At 41.2% G+C, this 22,674-nt stretch overlaps 1 protein-coding gene across 1 annotated transcript in view; it reads right to left on the bottom strand.

The window, feature by feature from the left end:
- Window positions 1-5,516: 5,516 nt before the first annotated feature.
- Window positions 5,517-22,674, bottom strand: part of efr3a (EFR3 homolog A) — a 37,637-nt gene continuing 20,479 nt past the window's right edge. The window contains exons 8-23 of the mRNA XM_083908244.1: window positions 19,845-19,923; window positions 19,625-19,760; window positions 17,978-18,145; window positions 17,627-17,741; window positions 16,182-16,233; window positions 14,526-14,698; window positions 14,312-14,387; window positions 12,594-12,755; window positions 11,465-11,596; window positions 11,320-11,387; window positions 10,438-10,565; window positions 8,743-8,828; window positions 8,608-8,656; window positions 7,768-7,871; window positions 7,601-7,650; window positions 5,517-7,388 (exon numbers count right to left, since the gene is read on the bottom strand). Coding sequence (XP_083764370.1) covers window positions 7,283-7,388; window positions 7,601-7,650; window positions 7,768-7,871; window positions 8,608-8,656; window positions 8,743-8,828; window positions 10,438-10,565; window positions 11,320-11,387; window positions 11,465-11,596; window positions 12,594-12,755; window positions 14,312-14,387; window positions 14,526-14,698; window positions 16,182-16,233; window positions 17,627-17,741; window positions 17,978-18,145; window positions 19,625-19,760; window positions 19,845-19,923 — 1,684 coding nt within the window. The 3' untranslated portion in view covers window positions 5,517-7,282. The remainder of the gene's footprint in view (window positions 7,389-7,600; window positions 7,651-7,767; window positions 7,872-8,607; window positions 8,657-8,742; window positions 8,829-10,437; window positions 10,566-11,319; window positions 11,388-11,464; window positions 11,597-12,593; window positions 12,756-14,311; window positions 14,388-14,525; window positions 14,699-16,181; window positions 16,234-17,626; window positions 17,742-17,977; window positions 18,146-19,624; window positions 19,761-19,844; window positions 19,924-22,674) is intronic.

Here is a 22,674-nt window from a genome sequence, read left to right as displayed (position 1 = left end):
TAACAAACAAGACTATCAGAGGAGCTGCTGAACTAAGTTAGACATTAACAAGATTAAATCTAGAGTTAAAGTCAAATAATCTGACAAAGTATAAACAAAATAAAATGCTAAGTTAACAGCTAACAATTGTCACAGAAACATGTTCAGCAGCTCTGTCAGTAATCAGTGACACAACTGCAGAGACAGTGGAGACTTGCACTTATCATTAAAGAAGTTCTCTTCAGTGATAAGTTTAAGACTCAAACACTGTCTCTGCAGTTGTGTCACTGATCACTGACAGAGCTGCTGAACATGTCTCTGTGAAAATGTACAAGTGTTAGTTTGCAGTTAACTTTGAGTATTTTCTTTGGCTGAGAGAGAGAGAGGTGGTCTTCACCTGCTGAGACACACTGACATTATGGTTTAGACTGGATGGGCAATGTAATTGTGTGGTTATTTTGAATTAATCTGAGTTGGAAAAATAAATTGGTCTAAAAATAGATCCTAAAGGGACTTGATTAGATCGTTTAATAAATAGACAGTACACTTTATTTAATGCTGTAACTTTACATTTACAGTTTACTGTTAAATTACTCAATGATTATTGATTGAAATCTTAACATAAGTCACTGAAGAAATGATAATATTTAGTTTTGGTCTAATAATCAGTTAAAGTAAATCTATTTTTATGGTGAGCATGGGATTAAAGTAGCTTTTTTTTTTAAACGAATTTTTGATTATTTTTCTATGCAAGATTGTATAATTACATAATTATTTTATGCATTTCCAAAATTGTACTCCTTTAACAACCCAATATTATATTCGTTTTACATTTATTTTGTGAACACTGGGTTTATTTATATTGTAGAAACTGCACGAAAAAAGCAGCACGGTTTTCAAAAGACGACATTATTATGTTTGATTGTTGTAAAATTATATATAAAAAAACGTGATGGAAACATAGTACAATTAAGATTTTTTTTATTTGGACACATTGTACAAAGTGACAATTCAGTTATTTAAAATATAAAGATACTATACAGAAAGATTAGTTTAATCATTTTATTTGGCAGGTTGAGCAGGAGAATTCAAAGTCTCTAGTGACAAAGACGATCAATTAGTTTGAGCTATTAATAAAAACAGGAATTTAAAGTTTATTTGAGGAGATTGTGAGAGTAATATCTTTAATGCAGTTTAAGACTTAATAATTCTAGTCATTCTATTGACAGGTCACTGATAAAATTAGAGCAAGTAAATATTAAAAGACATTTGTTGGTTTTTTTCCCCACAGAAGGTTTATTTTAAAAGTGGACAATATTAGCTGTTATTTAGACAAATCAGGATTCATATGAGAAGACACTGATCTGTTATCTTACTAAAATGGATTAAAATGATCATCACGTTATATTTAAGAGCTTAAATTACATTTTAATCAAGTGAGAAGTAGCTAATTTTCTCATAGACTTACATTACATTTGAATCGAGTTAATTTTCAGAATTATCAGAATATGTCTACGTAATACAGTCTGTTTTTTGTTTGTTTTTAAATAGAATTAATCAATATAAATGGGTAGAAACTACATTGATATGATGTCTCAGCGTGGTAGAAGAAGCCGCTCACCGAGTCTTCATGGCGGCTCGTCTTCTTCATCCAGCGTGGCTTCTCCAGCAGAACATCCGGGAACTCTTGGCTTTGGCCGACACGAAACGACAGCTTCCTAAACAAAACGGTCACGGTCAGCGTCATAGTATAAAGTATGTCTTCAACATTAAAAACAATCATTTTTCAGCAGCAGTTACCACCACATGTTTGTCACCGCTGCTCCTCGTCCTTCCGGGTGTCTCCTCCTGCACCTGCGTGCGCGGAAGTTCTGAATGACAAACAGGAAGTGGAAGATTCCAAAAATAGTTGTATCTAAACTGCCATCCGGTGGACAAATGTGATAGTATTGCTACTCAAAAGTTGACACTGCCCTCCGGTGGACAAACGTCATATTACTGCTGCTCAACTCTTCAATCTTACATACACAAGTAGATTGATTCCAAGTCGAGGGATAATTAATTCACAGTTGCTCAACTTAAAACTGCCCTCCGGTGGACACACGTGATATTACGTGTAGATGAATTGATTCACGGCTGCTCAGATGTTAAAGCTGCCCCCCGGTGGACACACGTGATATTACGTGTAGATTAATTAATTCACGGCTGTTCAACTGTTAAACCTGCCCCCCGGTGGACACACGTGATATTACGTGTAGATGAATTGATTCACGGCTGCTCAGATGTTAAAGCTGCCCTCCGGTGGACAAACGTGATATTACGTGTAGATGAATTAATTCACGGCTGTTCAACTGTTAAACCTGCCCCCCGGTGGACACACGTGATATTACGTGTAGATGAATTAATTCACGGCTGTTCAACTGTTAAACCTGCCCCCCGGTGGACATACGTGATATTACGTGTAGATGAATTGATTCACGGCTGTTCAACTGTTAAACCTGCCCCCCGGTGGACACACGTGATATTACGTGTAGATGAATTGATTCACGGCTGCTCAGATGTTAAAGCTGCCCTCCGGTGGACAAACGTGATATTACGTGTAGATGAATTAATTCACGGCTGTTCAACTGTTAAACCTGCCCCCCGGTGGACACACGTGATATTACATATAGATCAGGGGTCTCAAACTCAATTTGCCTGGAGGCTGCATGAGTTAGAGTCTGGGTGAGGCTGGGCCGCATCACAGGTTTCCTGTTTTTGACTCTTTTATTGCAACAATTGCTGACTTTGCACTGCCACCTAATGGCCAAATAAGGTTTCCCGTTGAATGTTTCACCTGATTCACATACTACAGCTTCTCAACTTTCCAGTGATGCTCCATATAGCCACATTTACTGTGGAATTTTGGAGAAAATCTACTTCAAAAATCATCATTTTGATACTTTTTTTGCTACAGTTGCTGACTTTGCTCTGCCACCTAATGGACAAATAAGGTTTCCCGTTGAATGTCTCACCTGATTCACATACTACAGCTTCTCAACTTTCCAGTGATGCTGACTTTGCACAGTTGTCACTCTCCAACTGTCTTGCCCAGCATGGGCCGACTGCGCAAGGGTCAAAAAGAGTTTACCTTTTGTTGCATTGTCTAATAAAGAGTTGCTGACCTTTGACCTCTTGTCTCTCCTCCACACCTCCTCTCTTGCCACTCTCCTCCTCTCAACTTTCCTTTCCACTCTCTCCTCCTCTCCTCTCCTCCTCTCCTCTCCTCCTCTCTTGCCACGCCTCCTCTCTTTTCCACCGCTCCTCTCTTGCAACCTGCAAGGGCCTGGAATCGAACCCATCACCTTGTGGACTCATTCCTATGGCTGTGAATAAAACCACCGCGCCACCATTTCTGACACCAATCATGACTTTTGGTCTCTTTTCAATCTTCACTTTGGATGATGACCTTTAAAAGGTCCTGGTCCTGACAAGAACTGAACCCACAACCTCAGCAACTCCACAGCAGCGTTCTTGTCCACTGAGCTACCTGAGCTTCTCATCGTCAGGTTCTCTTAGAGATTTTGACTGTTGACATTGAACATTGCAAACAACAGTTGACCATAAGGTTTGAACTCACAACCTCAGAGATGCTTGTGAACTTCAAGTCAGCTGCTGTACCCACTGAGCTAGCTGGTCCCCAAGGTCTTCACGTTCTCTTAGTGCTTTTGACTGTTAACTTTGAACATTGCATTCACACAACAGTTGACCATAAGGTTTGAACTCACAACTTCAGACATACAAGTCTTTCTCTTCCAACACAAGAATTGTGAATCTTTGAAAACAAGATTTTAGTCCAAAATTGGACAAAAACGTCATACTATACTATGTCGTCCAAAATCTGACCATTTTTTTGAATAACATTTTTTTCGTCCAAAACTTGACGAAAACGTCATACTATACTATGTTGAATGTCTGTCAAATTTTATGACTAGAAGTATGTCAAATTTTGAATGACATACTACACTATGACTTTTTGTGTCAAATTTTGTTCAGTAAAAACTTTGTGTAAATTGTTTTCGAAAGAAAATTGTTATACTTTATTAAAAACTGAAAACATTGTAAAAAAAAATCATTTTGTAAAAAAAATGTGTCATCGTGTACTGTAAAAAAACAAGTGACAAGAAGAAGAAGAAGATATTGAATAGAAATATTTTATTATACTTTTTTTCAACATTCATCTTGAAGCACAATTTACGATAAAATCACTAAAGTGCTGAGGCTCCGCCCACAATGTGGTTCCAGAAATTTTTTTTTTCCGCAGTTTAACATCGAAATAATTTTCCGAATGAATGAAAACGGAATACTTTTTATTATTATTGTTTACGATGTTAAAATGTGAAATGTTGAATATTTTTAATGTTGTATATACGAATCAACGCAACCTAAAAAGAGTTTATGTACGAAACTAAAAATAAAGAAGCGGCGACAAACGAGAAAAAAACTGTGAACACATCGTCTGAAACTGTGGGTGGAGCCGAGCCTCGGCACCACCTAGTGGTTAAAATCATCCGTGCGTTGAAACATGAGAATTTTGTCACTGTGCGAAAACCGACGCTGAAACACAAACAATCGTCAGCATAAAAAAACAGTTTTTTGTTTTTAAGTAAAAAAAAAAGTTCATCGTGAAAAGTGAAGAAAAATCTGATTTTATTTTTTGTTTGAAAATCAACGATTATTTTAATATTGAAAAGATTTTTTTCTTCAATCACTGATCGAGACGAACTTTTTTTTTCTCTCTTTTTTTTTTTTTACAGTTTCACAAAATTATTATTTGACGCAAAAACATTTCACAAAACTCTTAAAGACGGAAACATTTTTGCTTTCGTACCAGGACGCAGAGATCAAAGTGCAAACGCGTGGTATTTTATTGTGAAGGAACTTCTCGGCGTTTGATTGTAACACCTTTAGCGCTAACTTATACGATTTATCGCGTTAAACCTACAAATATAAACTTGATCGTTTTTTACTTTAATATAAACGCGAGACAGAAGTTGCAGCTAAGATTCAGCGCTAAGTCGCAAACTAACGTAACATTTGCGTGAAACTTTTCAATTCTTGAAAGGTTCCAATACGTAAGATGCGAGAAACGCGTTTATTTACGTGAATATAGCTAGTTACTGTCGGAAACGCTGCATATGAATGACTTGATTCACGATCAGTTAGCTTAATTTTCCTGAAAGTGGAAGTCAGGACGTACTGCGCGTGAATGTTTCCGAATTCCGACTGAACGCAACAATAAACGGATTTAGCAACGAGCTGCGCAAAAACACGCAGGTTGAGTCGCGACGGTGACCGTACGTTGAAAACTGAAGGTGACTTTTTACGAATTTATTTGACGATTGTGTCATTTTGTCGCATATTTACATATCGATTTGTAATAAAACACGGACTCAAATGCGACACTAGTGTCGCCTCAGTGTATTACACATTTAAATACTTTAGCAGCTGATTTTATCAGACTTTTGCGTAACCCCGCCCCCCCCCCCCACGGATAACGACTTTTGCTGTGATGAAAAGTGGGAGGAGCTTTTATGCTGGTGAAAAGTCGCGTTTCGGTCCGAACCAAAGCTGCAACTTCAAACATCTACAAACTAAATTATCGCGTTTTTTTAATTCACATAATCCGACAAAAGATTTGACATTCATTACGCTTATAATGCATTTTATATATATCTATGTATATATATCTATAAAAAAAATCAAGTAAATATTTTTCCCAATGCGACAAACGCGCTGCACATCTGCGCTAAAACCCTGAACCGTCGACTTTATGGTAAATAAACGAAACAACGTTTCTTCTTCTCCCGGCGTCTAAAAATCTCTACCAGGCAACAATTTAACGACACGTGTACAAAAATATACGATATAATAAACTGCGCTAACGACACATTCATGTTTCGAGGAAGTGATCGTGTGAATTCAGCCACGGTTAAATCAGATTTGATCTCTTTAAAAAAAAAAAGAAAATGCGACATTTGTTCACCGATTTATTTGAAAGAAAGAGTCGCGTGGATGAAACGTTCCCAGCATTCATTGAGGCAACGACAGCTCGCGGTTAAACGTCATGCAGCGTCAAAGAAAAACACAACGTCGACACCGATTTCACGTCAACAGTTTGTGTTCAAAGCAGACGACGACGACGACGACGGCAACGCGCGGCGGAAGATATTTCGTACGTTGAAGATAAATAACGTAGCAAAGACTCCACACGTCTACAAACTACATTGGCAAAAGTCGTAACTACGGCATTTTATTGCAAAACGTAATCAAAGACGTTTTCAGGCTCCGCCCACATTGACACGTTTTTTTTTTTATTGCGTTCTTTTTGTCCGTCTCTTTTTTTTTTTTAGGTTTCTTTCTTTGTTAGCGATGCTGTAACAGCGATGCTTTCACTGTAGGGGGCGTTAAGAAGAACCACCAGTAGGGGGCGGCCTCCCTTTCTGAACTACGCTGCGATTGGATATCCGATAATGAAACTTTAAATGATTGTTACCCGGTTTCTTTCAAACACTCGGCTGAAGCTAACGGCTAAGCTAACAGGCGAGTTGGCCGATTTGTTTGTAACGTTCCCCCCGCAGCGCTCTGGTGTCGTGACTTTTCCCTAAGGAGAAAATTTTCACGTAAAGAAAACTTTACATACATTTTTTAATGGATTCACGTCGCCGCTCGCGACGCCCTCTGCTGGACGATGGGGGGAATATTTTTTTTTTTAAACTTGACGCAGATTTGACCTCGAGTGAAAAGTTCGCAGAGAGTTCGCAAAACACGAAAAACCAGGCGTTTTCTTCACGACTTTAAGAACAAAAACAAAACATTTATTCCTCGTCAAGAGAAAAGTTAACGATGACAAACGTTACAAACAAGCTTCTTCGTAAACTGTTTCTGCTTACGATTTTTTTTTTTTTTTAAACGTGAGAACTCATTCTTCTGCTTCCGCGTCTAAAACCTGGATCTGGTTTCCACTCGAGTGAAATGTACGAAGTTTCGATTCGACCGCGAGAAGTCAGAGAAAACCGGCCGGTTTGTGTTTCAGGGAAACGAGTCGGGACAAAAGGTTCAGTCGATGGTTTGACGTCCAGACGGTTAGTCTGGTTTACGCTAAGGGTTTTTTCAGGTTTGACTTATGGACAATTTCTGAGGATCTGGGACAATTCTGGACAGTTTTGGACGTCTTCTCTGAACTGGATATTTAGGTTTCAGCTGTTTTCACTGTGTTTGTGTTGTTGTTGTTGTTTGTGTTGTTGTTGTGTGTTGTTGTTGTTCAGTAGACGCACAGGTCTGGAAACTTCATCTCGTAGATGGGGACAGACTGGTGCTGGGTGTGTCCCGCTGAGATGGAGACGACTCCGGAGGGACTGGGCGGCGGCCTGTGGAGGGGGCGGAGTCAAAGTCAGAGAAGAAAATCGGGAAAAGAGTTCCGATGTTTTGTTTTGTTTTGTCACGAGAAACATTTCTAAGCAGTTTGAGTTAGACGAGGACAGACAAGGACAGTTAGAAGGTTCTGGGACATTTGTGGACAGTTTTGAACATTTGTGGACAGAACATTTGTGGACAGCAGTGATGTCGATGTCAAACTCACCGTATTGTGAGCTCAAAGATCTGAGCGAGGCGGTCGTGCAACATGTTCGCCTGAGAAAACAACAACAACAACAAACACAGTGTGAGAAAGACATGGACGTCCTCTGTGTGACGAGGACAGACGTCCTCTCTGTGACGAGGACATGTTTAGATTCTTCTTCTTCTGACCTTGGACTCGCAGTGAGCTGCGATCTCTTCAAACGGAGCTTTCTGGAACTTCTCCATCACCTGACGTCTCTTCTCTCGCTCCTGCTCCTCCAGACCGGTCGTATCTGAGGACAGACATGAGGACAGACATGAGGACAGACATGAGGACATGAGGACAGACATGAGGACATGAGGACAGACATGAGGACATGAGGACAGACATGAGGACATGAGGCACGACACCTGTGGGATGTTGAAATCCAAGCACTTTCAATGACCCATGTATTTTTAGGTTGATTTTCAAAAACTTTCCAGGGCCTTGAATTTTTTTTTTTTTAATTCACAAACTTTCAAGGAGGCTTTTTAAATTTGACAAAAAAAAAAAAAAAAAAAAGATTCCAAGCCCTTGAAAGTTTTTTCCGATGGGTAGTGAAAAAATCCTTGAAAGTTTTTGAAAATGGACATAAATAATCTGATGATTTTCAAAACCTCTCAAGGGCCTTGACTTTTTTTCAAATTCACAAACTTTCAAGGATTTTAAGGAGACTTATCTGTCCTTAAAATCCTTGAAAGTTTGAATTGAATAGAGGAGGGTCATTGAAAGTGCTTGAATTTAGTGGAAGTGGCTCTGACGAGGTGTCCTCCCGTCTTAAGCTGTTTCAGCACATTCAGGTCCTTGAATTTGAGGAAATTGGTCCTGGAAAGTCCTTGAATTTGATGTCAAACCTGGACATTCAGTGTTTAGCGTCAACAGCAGAGGACGACTGGACGACTGTCGTCACGACGACCGCGTTGAGTTTTCAGCCGTCTTCACGTTTAGCTTAGCTTGATCTAAATGTGTGCGTGTTTGCGTGATCTCACCGATGGCCTTCTTCAGCGTCTCAAACGTGATTTCCTCAGCGAGCTGCGTCTGAAAACGTGACAAGAACGAGCGACAGTAAATATGCAAATCTATGCAAATGCACGCTGATGTATTTGCATAGCATGTGGACTGACCTTGTCTGGAAGGTTGTTGGACATGATGTCCACCTGCAGGGAGATGGTGTCCACGTAGCTCTTCCTCCGGGTCAAACGGTCTTCATCTGCAGGTGTGGACACAAGGACGTGAGACACTTTTGTCCTCCAGCAGGGGGCGGCAGCACAAAAAGTCCTGTCCTCACAGGTTTTGTCACAGAGAAGGACATTTGTGGACCGTTTTGGTCAGAAGAGGACAGTTCTGACTGAGGTCTGGACAGTTTGGGACAAATCAGGGACAGTTTGAGTGACTTTGGTGTGTGAGAGTGAGTGACTTTGGTGCAGGGAGAGTGAGTGACTTTGGTGTGGGAGAGTGAGTGACTTTGGTGCAGGGAGAGTGAGTGAATTTGGTGCAGGGAGAGTGAGTGACTTTGGTGTGGGAGAGTGAGTGAATTTGGTGCAGGGAGAGTGAGTGACTTTGGTGTGGGAGAGTGAGTGAATTTGGTGTGGGAGAGTGAGTGACTTTGGTGCTGGGAGAGTGAGTGACTTTGGTGCTGGGAGAGTGAGTGACTTTGGTGTGGGAGAGTGAGTGACTTTGGTGTGGGAAGGTGAGTGACTTTGGTGTGGGAAGGTGAGTGAATTTGGTGCGGGAGAGTGAGTGACTTTGGTGTGGGAGAGTGAGTGACTTTGGTGCAGGGAGAGTGAGTGACTTTGGTGTGGGAGAGTGAGTGACTTTGGTGTGGGAGAGTGAGTGAATTTGGTGCAGGGAGAGTGAGTGACTTTGGTGTGGGAGAGTGAGTGAATTTGGTGCAGGGAGAGTGAGTGACTTTGGTGTGGGAGAGTGAGTGAATTTGGTGTGGGAGAATGAGTGAATTTGGTGTGGGAGAGTGAGTGACTTTGGTGTGGGAGAGTGAGTGACTTTGGTGCTGGGAGAGTGAGTGACTTTGGTGCTGGGAGAGTGAGTGACTTTGGTGTGGGAGAGTGAGTGACTTTGGTGTGGGAAGGTGAGTGACTTTGGTGTGGGAAGGTGAGTGACTTTGGTGTGGGAAGGTGAGTGACTTTGGTGCGGGAGAGTGAGTGACTTTGGTGTGGGAGAGTGAGTGACTTTGGTGCAGGGAGAGTGAGTGAATTTGGTGTGGGAGAGTGAGTGAATTTGGTGTGGGAGAGTGAGTGACTTTGGTGCAGGGAGAGTGAGTGACTTTGGTGTGGGAGAGTGAGCTGAACCACGCGACACCAAACCACCATGTTTTTTTTTCACCTAAACATGAACATAAAAAACATGACGACACAAAACTACTACAATATTCATGGTGGGCGTGGTCAAACACTTGGTGTACTCACCGTCACGCGTCCCAAAGCAAAGCAAATAAAACAGTTAAAGACACGATTAAACCACGATTTACACTGGAATAATCCTGGAATAATCCTGGAATAATCCTGGAATAATCCTGGAATAATCCTGGAATAATCCTGGAATAATCTAGCACAGATCACGGACTACAGCTGGACTAAAGGAGAGGACACTTTGGACAAAGGCTAACGTGTTTCCATGGCTACGAGCTACGCTAACACGTGTTACCTCTGGACTTCTGTTTGCACCTGTGCAGGATTTTTCCTACGGTGTAAAGAACTGAAGAGAAAACACCAAGACCACGAGTCAGCGGAAAACCCACTCACGACAAAACATGACACTAAGTTGACCTCGGGTCAGGGTCACGTGACCTCAGGGCGTCGTACCTGTGACCTGAGGGACGTACGGGACAGAAAGTCTCTCTGAGTTATATCCTGGTCCTGAGAGACACTCGGACATGTCCAACGTCTGGAAGTAAAGAAGACGATCGTCTTTGTCCAGAGACTCTGGAAGACTGAGGAGAGAGGAGGAGAGGAGAGCAGAGAGAAGAGGAGGAGAGGAGAGGTGAGGAGAGGAGAGAGAAGAGGAGGAGAGAGGAGGAATATAGGAAGCGAGGAGAGGAAGAGAGGAGGAGAAGAGGAGAGGGGAGGAGAGGAGGAGGAGGAGAGGAGGAGAGGAGGAGAGGAGAGGAGGAATATAGGAAGAGAGGAGGAGAAGAGAGGTGAGTAGGAAGAGAGGAGAGGAGGAGAAGAGAGGAGGAAAATAGAAAGAGAGGAGGAGAAGAGAGGAGGAGTGGAGGAGAGGAGGAATATAGGAAGAGAGGAGGAGAGGAGGGAGTGGGGAGGAGAGGAGGAAGAGGAGGAGAGGAGGAATATAGGAAGATCGGAGGAGGAAGGAAGAGAGGAGGAGAAAGAACAGATAAATGTTGATTTATTTTCTCTGAACACAAATGAGATGAAATCAAAATCAAATCAACTTGATTTTAACTTTAATGTGAAGTGAATTCTGCAGAGATTTTAAAATATTTTCAATCATTTTACTTTGAAAATCATGACGATATTTTGTTTTACGACAAACTCAAAAACTACAAAAAAAATCGTTAAAACAAAGCACATCGTCCAGCAGATTCAGTCGGGAAAGATTTCTTTCAGTCATCGTCCGATGGAGCGATGCTATCATTTTACGATGTTTTTAACGATGTTTTTAACGATGTTTTTAACGATGTTTTTAACGATGTTTTTAGAGATGTTTTAAACGATGTCACTCACGGACACTTGTCTCTGAAGACGTGTTCTGGCAGCAGATACGGAGCGTCCATGTTCCTCAGCTCGATCACCTGGACACAAAAACCAGTGGGTGTGACTGCAGTGGTGGGTGTGGCCTAAGTGGGAGGGCGACGTGGGCGGGGCTAACCTTGCTGACGTGTTGACAGAACGGCGGGTTCGCGATCATCTGACTCAGGAAGTTAAGATACGCCGCCACCAGCGCCATGACGCCACAACGGATAAACATCGGCATGTTCTCATCGTTAGCTAGAGCCATGTCCTGAAAGACACACAAACAGACACACACACAGACATGCAAACAGACACACAATCACACAAACAAAAACACACAACAGACACACAATCACACACACAAACAGACACGCAAACAGACACACAAACAAACAGACACGCAAACAAACACACAATCAAACAATCAAACACACAAATAAACATAATCAAACACACAGACACACAATCATACACACCAACACAGACACACAATCAAACACACAATCGCCCACAAAAACACAATCAAACACAAACAAACAAAGAAACACACACACACACAGACACACACAAACAAAGGAACAAACACACAATCAAACACACACACAAACACAGACACAATCAAACAAACACACAAACAAACGGACACAAACACACAATAGAACAAAGAAACAAACACACAATAAAACAAAGAAATAAACACACAAACAAACAAACAAACAAACCCACAAACAAAGAAATAAACACACAAACAAACACACAAACAAACACACAATCAAACACACAAATGAATGAACAAACACAAACAAACAAAAAATCAAACACAAACAATCAAACAAACACACAAACAAAGAAACACACACACACACACACAAAAACAAAGAAACAAACAAACACACAATCAAAGACACACACAAACAGACACAATCAAACAAACACACAAACAGACACAAAAACACAATAGAACAAAGAAACAAACACAATAAAACAAACAAACAAAGACACACAAACAAAGAAATAAACACAAACAAACACACAATCAAACACAAATAAATGAACAAACACAAACAAAAAATCAATCACACAAACAAACAAACAAAGACATTAAAGAAACTGTGAAGTGTACGAGAAAATATCTTGACTGTTTAAACATTTGATCAACACTGACTGGAAATCACATATATATCTGTGTGTGTCCGTGTGTGTGTCTGTCCGTGTGTGTGTGTGTGTGTGTGTGTGTGTGTGTGTGTGTGTGTGTGCGCTCAGACCTGCAGGGCGATGGACAGTCTGATGAGGTCTATCACCACCTCCTCATTAGCCAGCTCTATAGTGAGAACAGCTAGAGTGGTGAAGAGCAGCTCAAAGTTCTTATGGACGTTATCTTCTTCTTTACAGCCCAGGTAGATGTGACGGTACAGCTGCTGACCGTGCTGAACACAGGAGGACACAGGAAACAGGAAACAGGAAGTCATTCACTGAAGGAACTCAAGTTTGTAAACCACTCACTCTCCCACACCAAAGCCCATAGAGAAAACCAGTGATTTTAGCTCACAGGGACACAGGAGCTGCTGGTCCTCTGCTGCCTCGTGTGGTCACTTTGTGTCACTGAGGTCAATCTGAACAAAGTCATTTTTATCTTCATATACGACAAAGCAAACCTTTTTACAGCGTTTATAGATTTAAAATAAGACGCAGGCTGACTTTAAGATGTCAAAGAACGCAGAAAAATCATAAATACAGGAATTAAAATGCAAATTTTGATTAGAAAATGAAAAGAAAAGTTTTTGAATTTGGGGGAAAAATATTCAAGGCCCTTGAAAGTTTTTGTAAAATCACCCTAAAAAGACGTTAATGGGTTTTTTGCAAATTCAAAAACTTTCAAGGATTTCAAGGACCCTCCATAAGCTACTTTTAAGGGCTTTTTTCCCCAAATGTACACACTTTCAAAGATTTTGATGACCCAAGGGAAGCTTCCTTAAAATCCTTGAAAGTGTTTGAATTTGGGGAAAAAAATTCAAGGACCTTGAAAGTTTTTAAAAATCACCCTAAAAAGACATGGGTCAATGAAAGTGCTCGAATTTTGTGAAAGAAAGTACCGACGTTAATGGGTTTTTGCAAATTCAAAAACTTTCAAGGATTTCAAGGACCCTCTGGGGGCTACTTTTAAGAACTTTATTTTTCTCAAATTAACACACTTTCAAAGATTTTGATGACCATGAGAAGCCTCCTTCAAGTCATTGAATGTTTTTGAATTTGGGGAAAAACATTGAAGAACCTTGGAGATTTTGAAAATCACCCTAAAAAAGCAAAGGTCATTGAAAGTGCTTGAAATTTGTGAAAGAAAGAAGTAATGTTGATTAAAAAAAATTGCAAATTCCAAAACTTTCAAGGATTTCAAGGACCCTCAGGGAGCTACTTTTAAAGGCTTTTTTCCCCCCAAATATACACACGTTAAAAGATTTTGAAGATCCAAGGGAAACCTCCTTAAAATCCTTGAAAGTTTTTGAATGTGGGGAAAGAAATTCAAGGCCCTTGAAAGTTTTTGAAAATCACCCTAAAATAGCATGGGTCATTGAAAGTTCTTGAATTTTGTGCAAGAAAGAAGTAATGTTGATTAAAAAAAATTGCAAATTCCAAAACTTTAAAAAGGATTTCAAGGACATTTTTTTTTTCAAATGTACACACTTTCAAAGATTTTGACGACCCATGTGAAGCCTCCTTAAAGTCCTTGAAAGTCTTGGAATTTGGGAAAAAATATTCAAGGCCCTGAATTGTGTGAAGTAACGTTGATAAAATTTGCAAATTCAAAAACTTCCTAGGATTTCAGAAAATGTTAAAAGAGGAAGTTTATGGGTGGAGTCCTAGATAAATTATATGTTGCATTCAATGACCACCGATACAGTGTGAATATATATAGACTTGAATCACTTAATACTCTTTGAAATGTGCCTTTAAGTTGAAGAGTGAAGTGGATTTCTTTTTCTACCTTCTTCATGAACGCCACGTCCTGTTTGGAAATCTTCTCTCGTTTAATCTTCAACGCGGCAACATTTGGAATAATCCTGGAAAAAACAAACAAAACAATCAATTTATGTCAATAAACCTTCCTGTCTAAATAACAAGTTTTGGTTTTTTTTGGGCTGGTTCTCAGCAGCAGGGGGCGCTCACGGCACAGTCAGCTCTGTCTGAACGAGTCGTACCTGATGCCTCGCAGCTTGGCACGGTTGTCGTGGCGATCGATGATGTTGTGCAGCATCTCCAGCACCAGCTGCCTCAGCTCGCCGTCCTCCATCAGAGAGATGGAGAAGAGCGGGTCCAGGAAGGGAGGAGGCAACGCCGCCGCCATGGACTTGGACTTGAAGCCGGAGGTCACCTGAGGTAAGAGGAGGGGGAGGGGGTGAGGGGGTGAGAGGGTGAGAGGGAGGGTGATGGTCGCGCTGATGTGATTAATCCACAGATGTGAGAAACACAGCATCAGGACGGTGTAAAGGTCACGTTCACACTCCGCTGAAACTGTCCAAACATCGACCTTTTCTCCCCGACCAGGTGTTAATGATAGGTGTGAACAGCTGGGGGCGCTGTGGACTGGACCAGTCACTCATGCTGCTGCATTCACAGGACAGCGGAACTCAGGACATCGCCGTGTCCCCGGGGAAAAGCCGGACACACAAATGTATCTCAGGCGTGAAGACATGGGTCATTGAAAGTGCTTGAATTTTTTTGCAAGAAAGAAGTAATGTAAAGTACGTAAGTAAACAAAAAATAGCAAATTCAAAAACTTTCAAGGATTTCAAGGACACACGGGGAGCTACTTTTAAGGTTTTTTTTTTTGAGATTTTGAGGACCATAACAAGCCTCCTTAAAATCCCTTGAAAGTTTTTGAATTTGTAAAAAAAAGAAAATTCAAGGACCTTGAAAGTTTTTTAAAATCAGCCTAAAATGACATGGGTCATTGAAAGTGCTTGAATTCTGTGCAATAAAGTACTGATGTAAATGTTTTTTTTGCAAATTCAAAAACTTTCAAGGATTTCAAGGACCCTCAGGGAGCTACTTACTACTACTAGGTTGTTGTTGTTTTTTGTTTGTCAAATTTACAAACTTTCAAAGATTTCGCCAACCCATGGGAAGGTTTCTTAAAATCCTTGAAAGTTTTTGAAATTGGAAAAAAAGTATTCAAGGACCTTGAACGTTTTTGAAAAGAACCCTAAAAAGTCAAGGGTTGAAGTGGTTGAATTTTGTGCAAAAAAAGAAATAATAATGATTTTAAAAAATTGTAAATTCAAAAACTATCAAGGATTTCAAGGATTTCAAGGACCCTCTGGCAACTACTTTCAATGGCTTCCCCCCATTCAAAGATTTTGACTAACCGAGGGAAGCTCCTTAAAATCCTTGAAAGCTTTGGAATTTAGGTAAAAAAAAAATTCAAGGACCTTGAAAGTTTTTGAAAACCACCATAAAAAGACATGGGTCAAAAATGTGCAAATTCAAAAACTTTGAAGGATTTCAAGGACCCTCTGGGAACTGTTTATAAGGACGTTTTTTTTTCAAATTGGGGACCTGAACCCGTACAGACTGAGGACATTTTGTCTCGTCCTCACATCTTTAAAGGTCTTTTTCACGTGTGTGTGTGTGTGTGTGTGTGTGCGTGCCATCACTGCCGGAGGTGCGGCGCCACCTGTGTCTCCTCGCCTCAGTGACATTTCTCAGTGGAGCAGATAATTACGGCGGCGTCGCCATGGCGACTTCAAATGTTCAAAGTCAAACTTATATATTTCTTCACAAATCAGAGAAGAAAGATGTTGTTGTTTTTCTTCAGAGTTTGAGTTTGTCGTGGTTGCCGTGGATACGAGACTCACCATGATGAGCGAGCTGAGCAGCATGGTCTGGACCCTCTTGGTGCCCTGATGTCTGAGGAACAAACAAACAAACAAAATATGCCTTAACGACACAAACGTCACTCACTCTCCCACACCAAAGTCCACAGAGAACAGAAAGGATTTCAAAGGCCACATTTGACAGAATAAGACATTTGAAGTTAGTGATGGAGGCAGCAGTGGATCAACAACTCCTAAAATCACTGATTGTCTCTGGAGTCAAAGGAAAATAGAGCGAGTAAGAAGAAGACTGTGGTGTGTGTTTGTTTGATTTGGGATTATCTGATCCTGAATCCCTGAGCTCTGAGGGATTAACTTGTTTTTCTTTTCTTCTCACTTTTTTTCATGAAGACGACCTGGAGTCACTGCAGGACGTCCAGGAGGTGAAGTTAGGACAGATGAGTGTGTGTGTGTGTGTGTTACGACATGAAGAAGAAAACGCTACAACATGAAGAAAACACTACAACATAAAAAAGAAAAACGCTACAACATAAAGAAGAAAACACTACACCATAAAGAAGAAAACGCTACAACATAAAGAAGTAAACGCTACACCATAAAGAAGAAAACGCTACACCATAAAACGCTACACCATAAAGAAGAAAACGCTACAACACAAAGAAAAGGCTACGACATAAAGAAGAGAACGCTACGACATGAAGAAGAAAACGCTACAACACAAAGAAGAAAACGCTACGACATAAAGACGAAAACGCTACGACATGAAGAAACCGCTACAATACAAAGAAGAAAACGCTACAACACAAAGAAGAAAACGCTACAACATAAAGAAAACGCTACGACATGAAGAAGAAAACGCTACGACATGAAGAAAAAAACGCTACGACATGAAGAAGAAAACGCTACAACATGAAGAAAACGCTACGACATGAAAAAGAAAACACTACGACAAAGAAGAAAAAGCTACAACATAAAGAAGTAAACGCTACAACATAAAGAAGAGAACGCTACAACATAAACAAGAAAACGCTACAACATAAAGAAGTAAACTCTACAACATAAAGAAGAAAACGCTACAACACTAAGACATAAAGAAGAAAACTTTACAACATAAAGAAGAAAACACTACAACACAAAGAAGAAAACGCTACGACAAAGAAAACGCTACGACATGAAGAAGAAAACGATACGACATAAAGAAGTAAACGCTACAACATAAAGAAGAGAACGCTACAACATAAAAAAGTAAACACTACGACATAAAGAAGAAAATGCTACAACATAAAGAAGAAAACGTTACAACATGAAGAAGGAAACGTTACGACATAAAGAAGAGAACGCTACAACATAAAAAAGTAAACACTACAACATAAAGAAGAAAACACGACAACATAAAGAAAACGCTACGACACAAAGAAGAAAACGCTACAACATAAGTAAAATAAAAAAAAAATAACGGGACTCACCCGATCTTGACATTGTCCAGAGTGTGACAGGGCGTCCCGTACACAGGAACTTTACCCATGATGAACATCATGACCTCAGCTCGCTGGTAATCAGGTAGGTTCCCTCCAAAGAATCCTGAGGAGGCAGGAGGCAGGAGGCAGGAGGCAGGAGGCAGGAGGCAGGAGGCAGGAGGCAGGAGGCAGGAGGCAGGAGGCAGGAGGCAGGAGGCAGGAGGCAGGAGGCAGGAGGCAGGAGGCAGGAGGCAGGAGAGGAGCGAGGAAACGACAGAAGAGACCAAACGTCTTACCTAACATGTACAAGTATTTGTCTGATGTGTTGATGATGACACAGGAAGTGAGCGTGCGCGGTACCGATGGTCTGGATGATGGCGTTCTGGACGATCCGCTCCTCGCTCTCTTTGCCGCGGGTGGACGAGGCGCTGGTGCTGGAGTTTCTCCTGGAGCCGTCGCCGAGCTCAAAGTCCACGCTCATCCTGAGGTGTTTGAGCAGAGTGTTGAAGACCTCCAGCACGGTGGGTCCTACACACACACACACACCGTCAACATGCTGCCTATCCTTAGCTATCCTAAGCTAAGCTACACCAAACAGTTCCAGATGAAATTGATTTTCATCTGCTGTTCGGTGACAAAACATCACGCTATTGTTGCAACGTGTCAACATTGCTAACGCTCAGCTACAACATCGCTAACGCTCAGCTACAACATCGCTAACGCTCAGCTACATTGCTAACATTCAGTTTACGTCACCAACACTCAGCCACAAAGTTGCTAACACTGAATAACCTCATTAACCTACAAAGCTACAAAGTCCTTAATAAATTGTGATGCTAGCACCAAGCTATAACTTAAATTACGATCAATTACTATTCAATTACATAACTAAAAGTTAGGCTACAACTTTGCTAACATTAAATTAAGTCATTCAGCTACAATGTCACTGGAATTCTGTTACTTCAGGAACACTGAGCTTTAACAATGCTAACAATCATTTTCACTGCTAACATTTCAGCTACTACACCGCCAACATCAGCAGTGTCGCTAACGCTCAGCTACATCTTTGCTAACATTCCATTACATCACCAGCACTTAGCATCAAAGTTGCTAAAGATACTCTGTGTTGCTAACAGTTAGCGACAACACTGCTAACATTTAGTTTAAACTAATAGTGGGCTAAAACAATGCTAAAGACCAAATGTGACTAACGCTCAGGTATTGAGAAACACAAACACCTGTTCATCGTACACTTGTTTACTCTCTGTTTACACTTCGTAAACCAGGTGACGTAAACATGTTTCGTCGCTCAGGTGTTTTTGTTTTTTCTGCTCACTCCGGGTTTGTTTACGTTCAAACGGGTTTTCACGCTTGATTGCCGGACGTCAACGTGCGTCTAAAACATCGACCCCTAAACGTCGAGATCACATTTAATCCCATTATTTACGTCAATGTTCTGCAGTTTGAGCAGGAAAACTGTTTTCTTTTTAAATGTTTTACGTTGTTTTTTTACATAAACATTTATACGTTTATTTAACTCGTGGTCAGCACGTTGAAGTCGAGCGTCTCAGCAAGTCACAAACACTGAGCTTCAGGGGAAACGTGACCACGATGATGATGATGATGATGATGATGATACTGTACCGAGCCACAGGTTAGCAGGGGTCGGGCTTTCACTTTCAAACGTGAACGTGTCACTTTTTTTACACTCGTGTGTCATTCCTTTATTTCCCCAGACGGAGGCGATAAAACACACAAAATCATAAAAGAAATTTACGAAAGAAAATGAAACAATTTTTCTACAACAGATAAACACATCACATCATATCAAGAGTAGAAGCTAACACTCATGTTTACGTGTTGCTACTGTTAGCTTCACTCTGAAGTCCCGCCCAATGGTTCTTTGGACAGGTGACTGACTGAGGACATGTGTCAGAACTTTCTCCAGACGACACAGAAGTGATTGTTTGTTCTTCGTTGTTGTTGTTGTTGTTTTTAAAAACTCACCCACGGAGCCTTTGGCGGCGATGGCCACCGTCTCCAGCAGAACCTGGACGATGCCGGCTCTGACCCGCGGCGTGGTCTTTTTGTGGTTGTCCAGGTGATTGAGGACCTGCTGGATGACGTGGTGGGAGTGCTGGGCCTACAGGAAGGGGAGGAGTCACACGAATAATTCATTCATTCAGAGAGACAGAGGCTAAAGGGGCGGGGCTAACAGTCAGTTTACCTGTATGGAGTACATGATGATCCTGAAGCAGGAAACTGCAAACTCGTTTGGGTCCCACAGGTGATGATTATCCAGGTGACTGGAGACAGAAAACAAACATGAACGTCGTGTGTCGTCACACTTTTTAAACTATCCTGAAATTCACCACACCAAACCTCATAGAGAAAACCAGGGATTGTAACGTCACAGCACACAGGAGCTCACAGGAGTCGTTGATCCACTGCTGCCTCCATCACCAAGTTCAAATGTCTTATTTTGTAAAATTTGGCTTTCAAAATTCTTCATTTCAAATTATATTTAGTAACACAAAGTGATCACACGAGGCAGCAGAGGATCAGCAGTTCCTGTGTCCCCGTGAGATAAAATCACTGATTTTCTCTATGGGGTTTGGTTGATTTTTTGCCCTATTTTTGCCCACATCATTAGCTTTTTCCCCCCCATAATTATTCTGTGCTGTTGGTCTACGGTTGGTCTCTGACAGACAGACTGACGAGAAACCGCTGAGTCAGAGTCTGACTGAAAACTTCCCCGTGATGAAGCAGTGCGACAAAACAAACTCAAATCCAGCGTTGAGAGATAGAAGAAGGAGAGAGTGGAAGAGAAGCAGATAATGAGGGTAAGAGGGCAGAGAGAAGGGAGGAAGCAGAGGACGAAGAGGAGGAGGATTTGAGCTGGCTGTGTGGGAACACTTCGCCAAAATGACGTCAAACCAAACCCCCAAAACCCTCCTCCCTCACCGTTAACCCCAATCCCTGCTATTTATAGTCTGAAGACGCTACGGTGTCCTCTTCCTCCTCCTCCTCCTCCTCCTCCTCCTCCTCCTCCTGCAGGGGCTTTGCAGGAGAAGATACTCCATCTTATAACAGAGAGAAGAGACTGCGCTCCTCTGCTGCACGTCCACAAACCACACATGAACTCAAGTAAACTGAAGCTACGAGGAAAACAAATAAACAAAAATAATCTGAGAGTATGAGAATGTACAGAAAAACATCAAAGCATCTTCGTCCTTTTGAAAATTGTGTCTCATGTTTACGTGTGCAGCTACTGTTAGCTTCACTGTGAAGAAGCTAACACTCATGTTTGTGTGTAGCTACTGTTAGCTTCAATCAGAAGAAGCTAACACTTATGTTTATGCATGTAGCCACTGTTAGCTTCACTATGAAGAAGCTAACACTCATGTTTACGTGTGCAGCTACTGTTAGCTTCACTCTGAAGAAGCTAACACTCTTGTTTGTGTGTAGCTACAATAACTTCACTCTGAAGAAGCTAACAATCATGTTTACGCATGTTGCTACTGTTAGCTTCACCCTGAAAAAGCCGACACTCATGTTTACGTGTGTAGCTATTGTTAGCTTCACTCTGAAGAAGCTGACACTCATGTTTACGTGTGTAGCTATTGTTAGCTTCACTCTGAAGAAGCTGACACTCATGTTTATGTGTGTAGCTACTGTTAGCTTCACTCTGAAGTAGCCAACACTCATGTTTATGCGTGTAGCTACTGTTAGCTTCACTCTGAAGTAGCCAACACTCGTGTTTAGGCGTGTAGCTACTGTTAGCTTCACTCTGAAGAAGACAACACTCGTGTTCACGTGTGTAGCTACTGTTAGCTTCACTCTGAAGTAGCTAACACTCATGTTTAAGCGTGTAGCTTCTGTTAGCTTCACTCTGAATAAGCTAACACTTGTGTTTACATGTGTTGCTACTGTTAACTTAATTCTGAAAAAGCTGACACTCATGCTTACGAGTGTAGCTACTGTTAGCTTCGCTCTGAAGAAGCCAACACTCATGTTTACGTGTGAAGCTAACACTCATGTTGATGTGTGTAGGTACTGTTAGCTTCACTCTGAAGAAGCTAAGACTCATGTTTATGTGTGTTGCTATTGTTAGCTTCACTCTGAAGAAGCTAGCACTCATGTTTACGTGTGTAGCTACTGTTAACTTCACTCTGAAGAAGCTGACACTCGTGTTTACGTGCATAGCTACAGTTAGCTTCATTCTGAAGAAGCTAACACTCATGTTTACGTGTGTAGCTATTGTTAGCGTCACTCTGAGGAAGTCTAAATATGGTCACTTCTGGTTCCAGAAAAACAGGATGGTGCTGCATCACTGCTTCAAAATGGTGGCTTGGAGAAACCTGAGCTCAAAGCACACGAGTTTACGCCACTTCGTCAACAAACGATTATTTTAGATCAAACCAAAGTCATCTGTAATTGTTAATCAGCTTCAGAAGAGCGTGTAACACTGGTGTGATGTTTATTATCAGAGCTGATAAAAGCAGAACATTAAGTTAATAAAGACACGCTGTTAATTAGCTGATGTGACCTTGAGTTTTCTCTGTGTTTGTACAGTTTTTACACTCAAAGAAAGAAGAAGTGATTATTCTGTGAGAGGGTTAGACAGAGACAGACAGAGACAGACAGAGACAGACAGTGACAGACGGTGACTCACACAGACCGACACTTTAATAAAGTCTGAGCAGAGAAGAGAGACAAGAGAGACAAGAGGAGACAGAGACGGACGGACATGAAGTGACAGCAGCTTTAATAAACAACAGATCGGACAATAATACCAGGGAAATATTCAGTGTCATCATCACACATCACTGTCAGACAGACTTCTCCTTGTGTTAAACTGAAGTTTGTAAACCACTCACTCTCCCACACCAAAGTCCATAGATTAAACCAGTGATTTTAACATCACAGCACACAGGAGTTCACAGGAGTTGTTGATCCACTGCTGCCTCCATCACTAACTTACTATGACTGATTTTGCGAAATTCGGCTTTCAACATTTTTAATTTCAATGTATTTCAGTGACACAAAGTGACCAC

The sequence above is a fragment of the Microchirus variegatus genome (assembly GCF_963457635.1).
Source record: "Microchirus variegatus genome assembly, chromosome: 21".
Lineage (NCBI taxonomy): Eukaryota > Metazoa > Chordata > Actinopteri > Pleuronectiformes > Soleidae > Microchirus > Microchirus variegatus.
The sequence above is the reverse complement of the archived record's forward strand: the minus strand, read 5'-3'. Positions and strand labels throughout refer to the sequence as shown.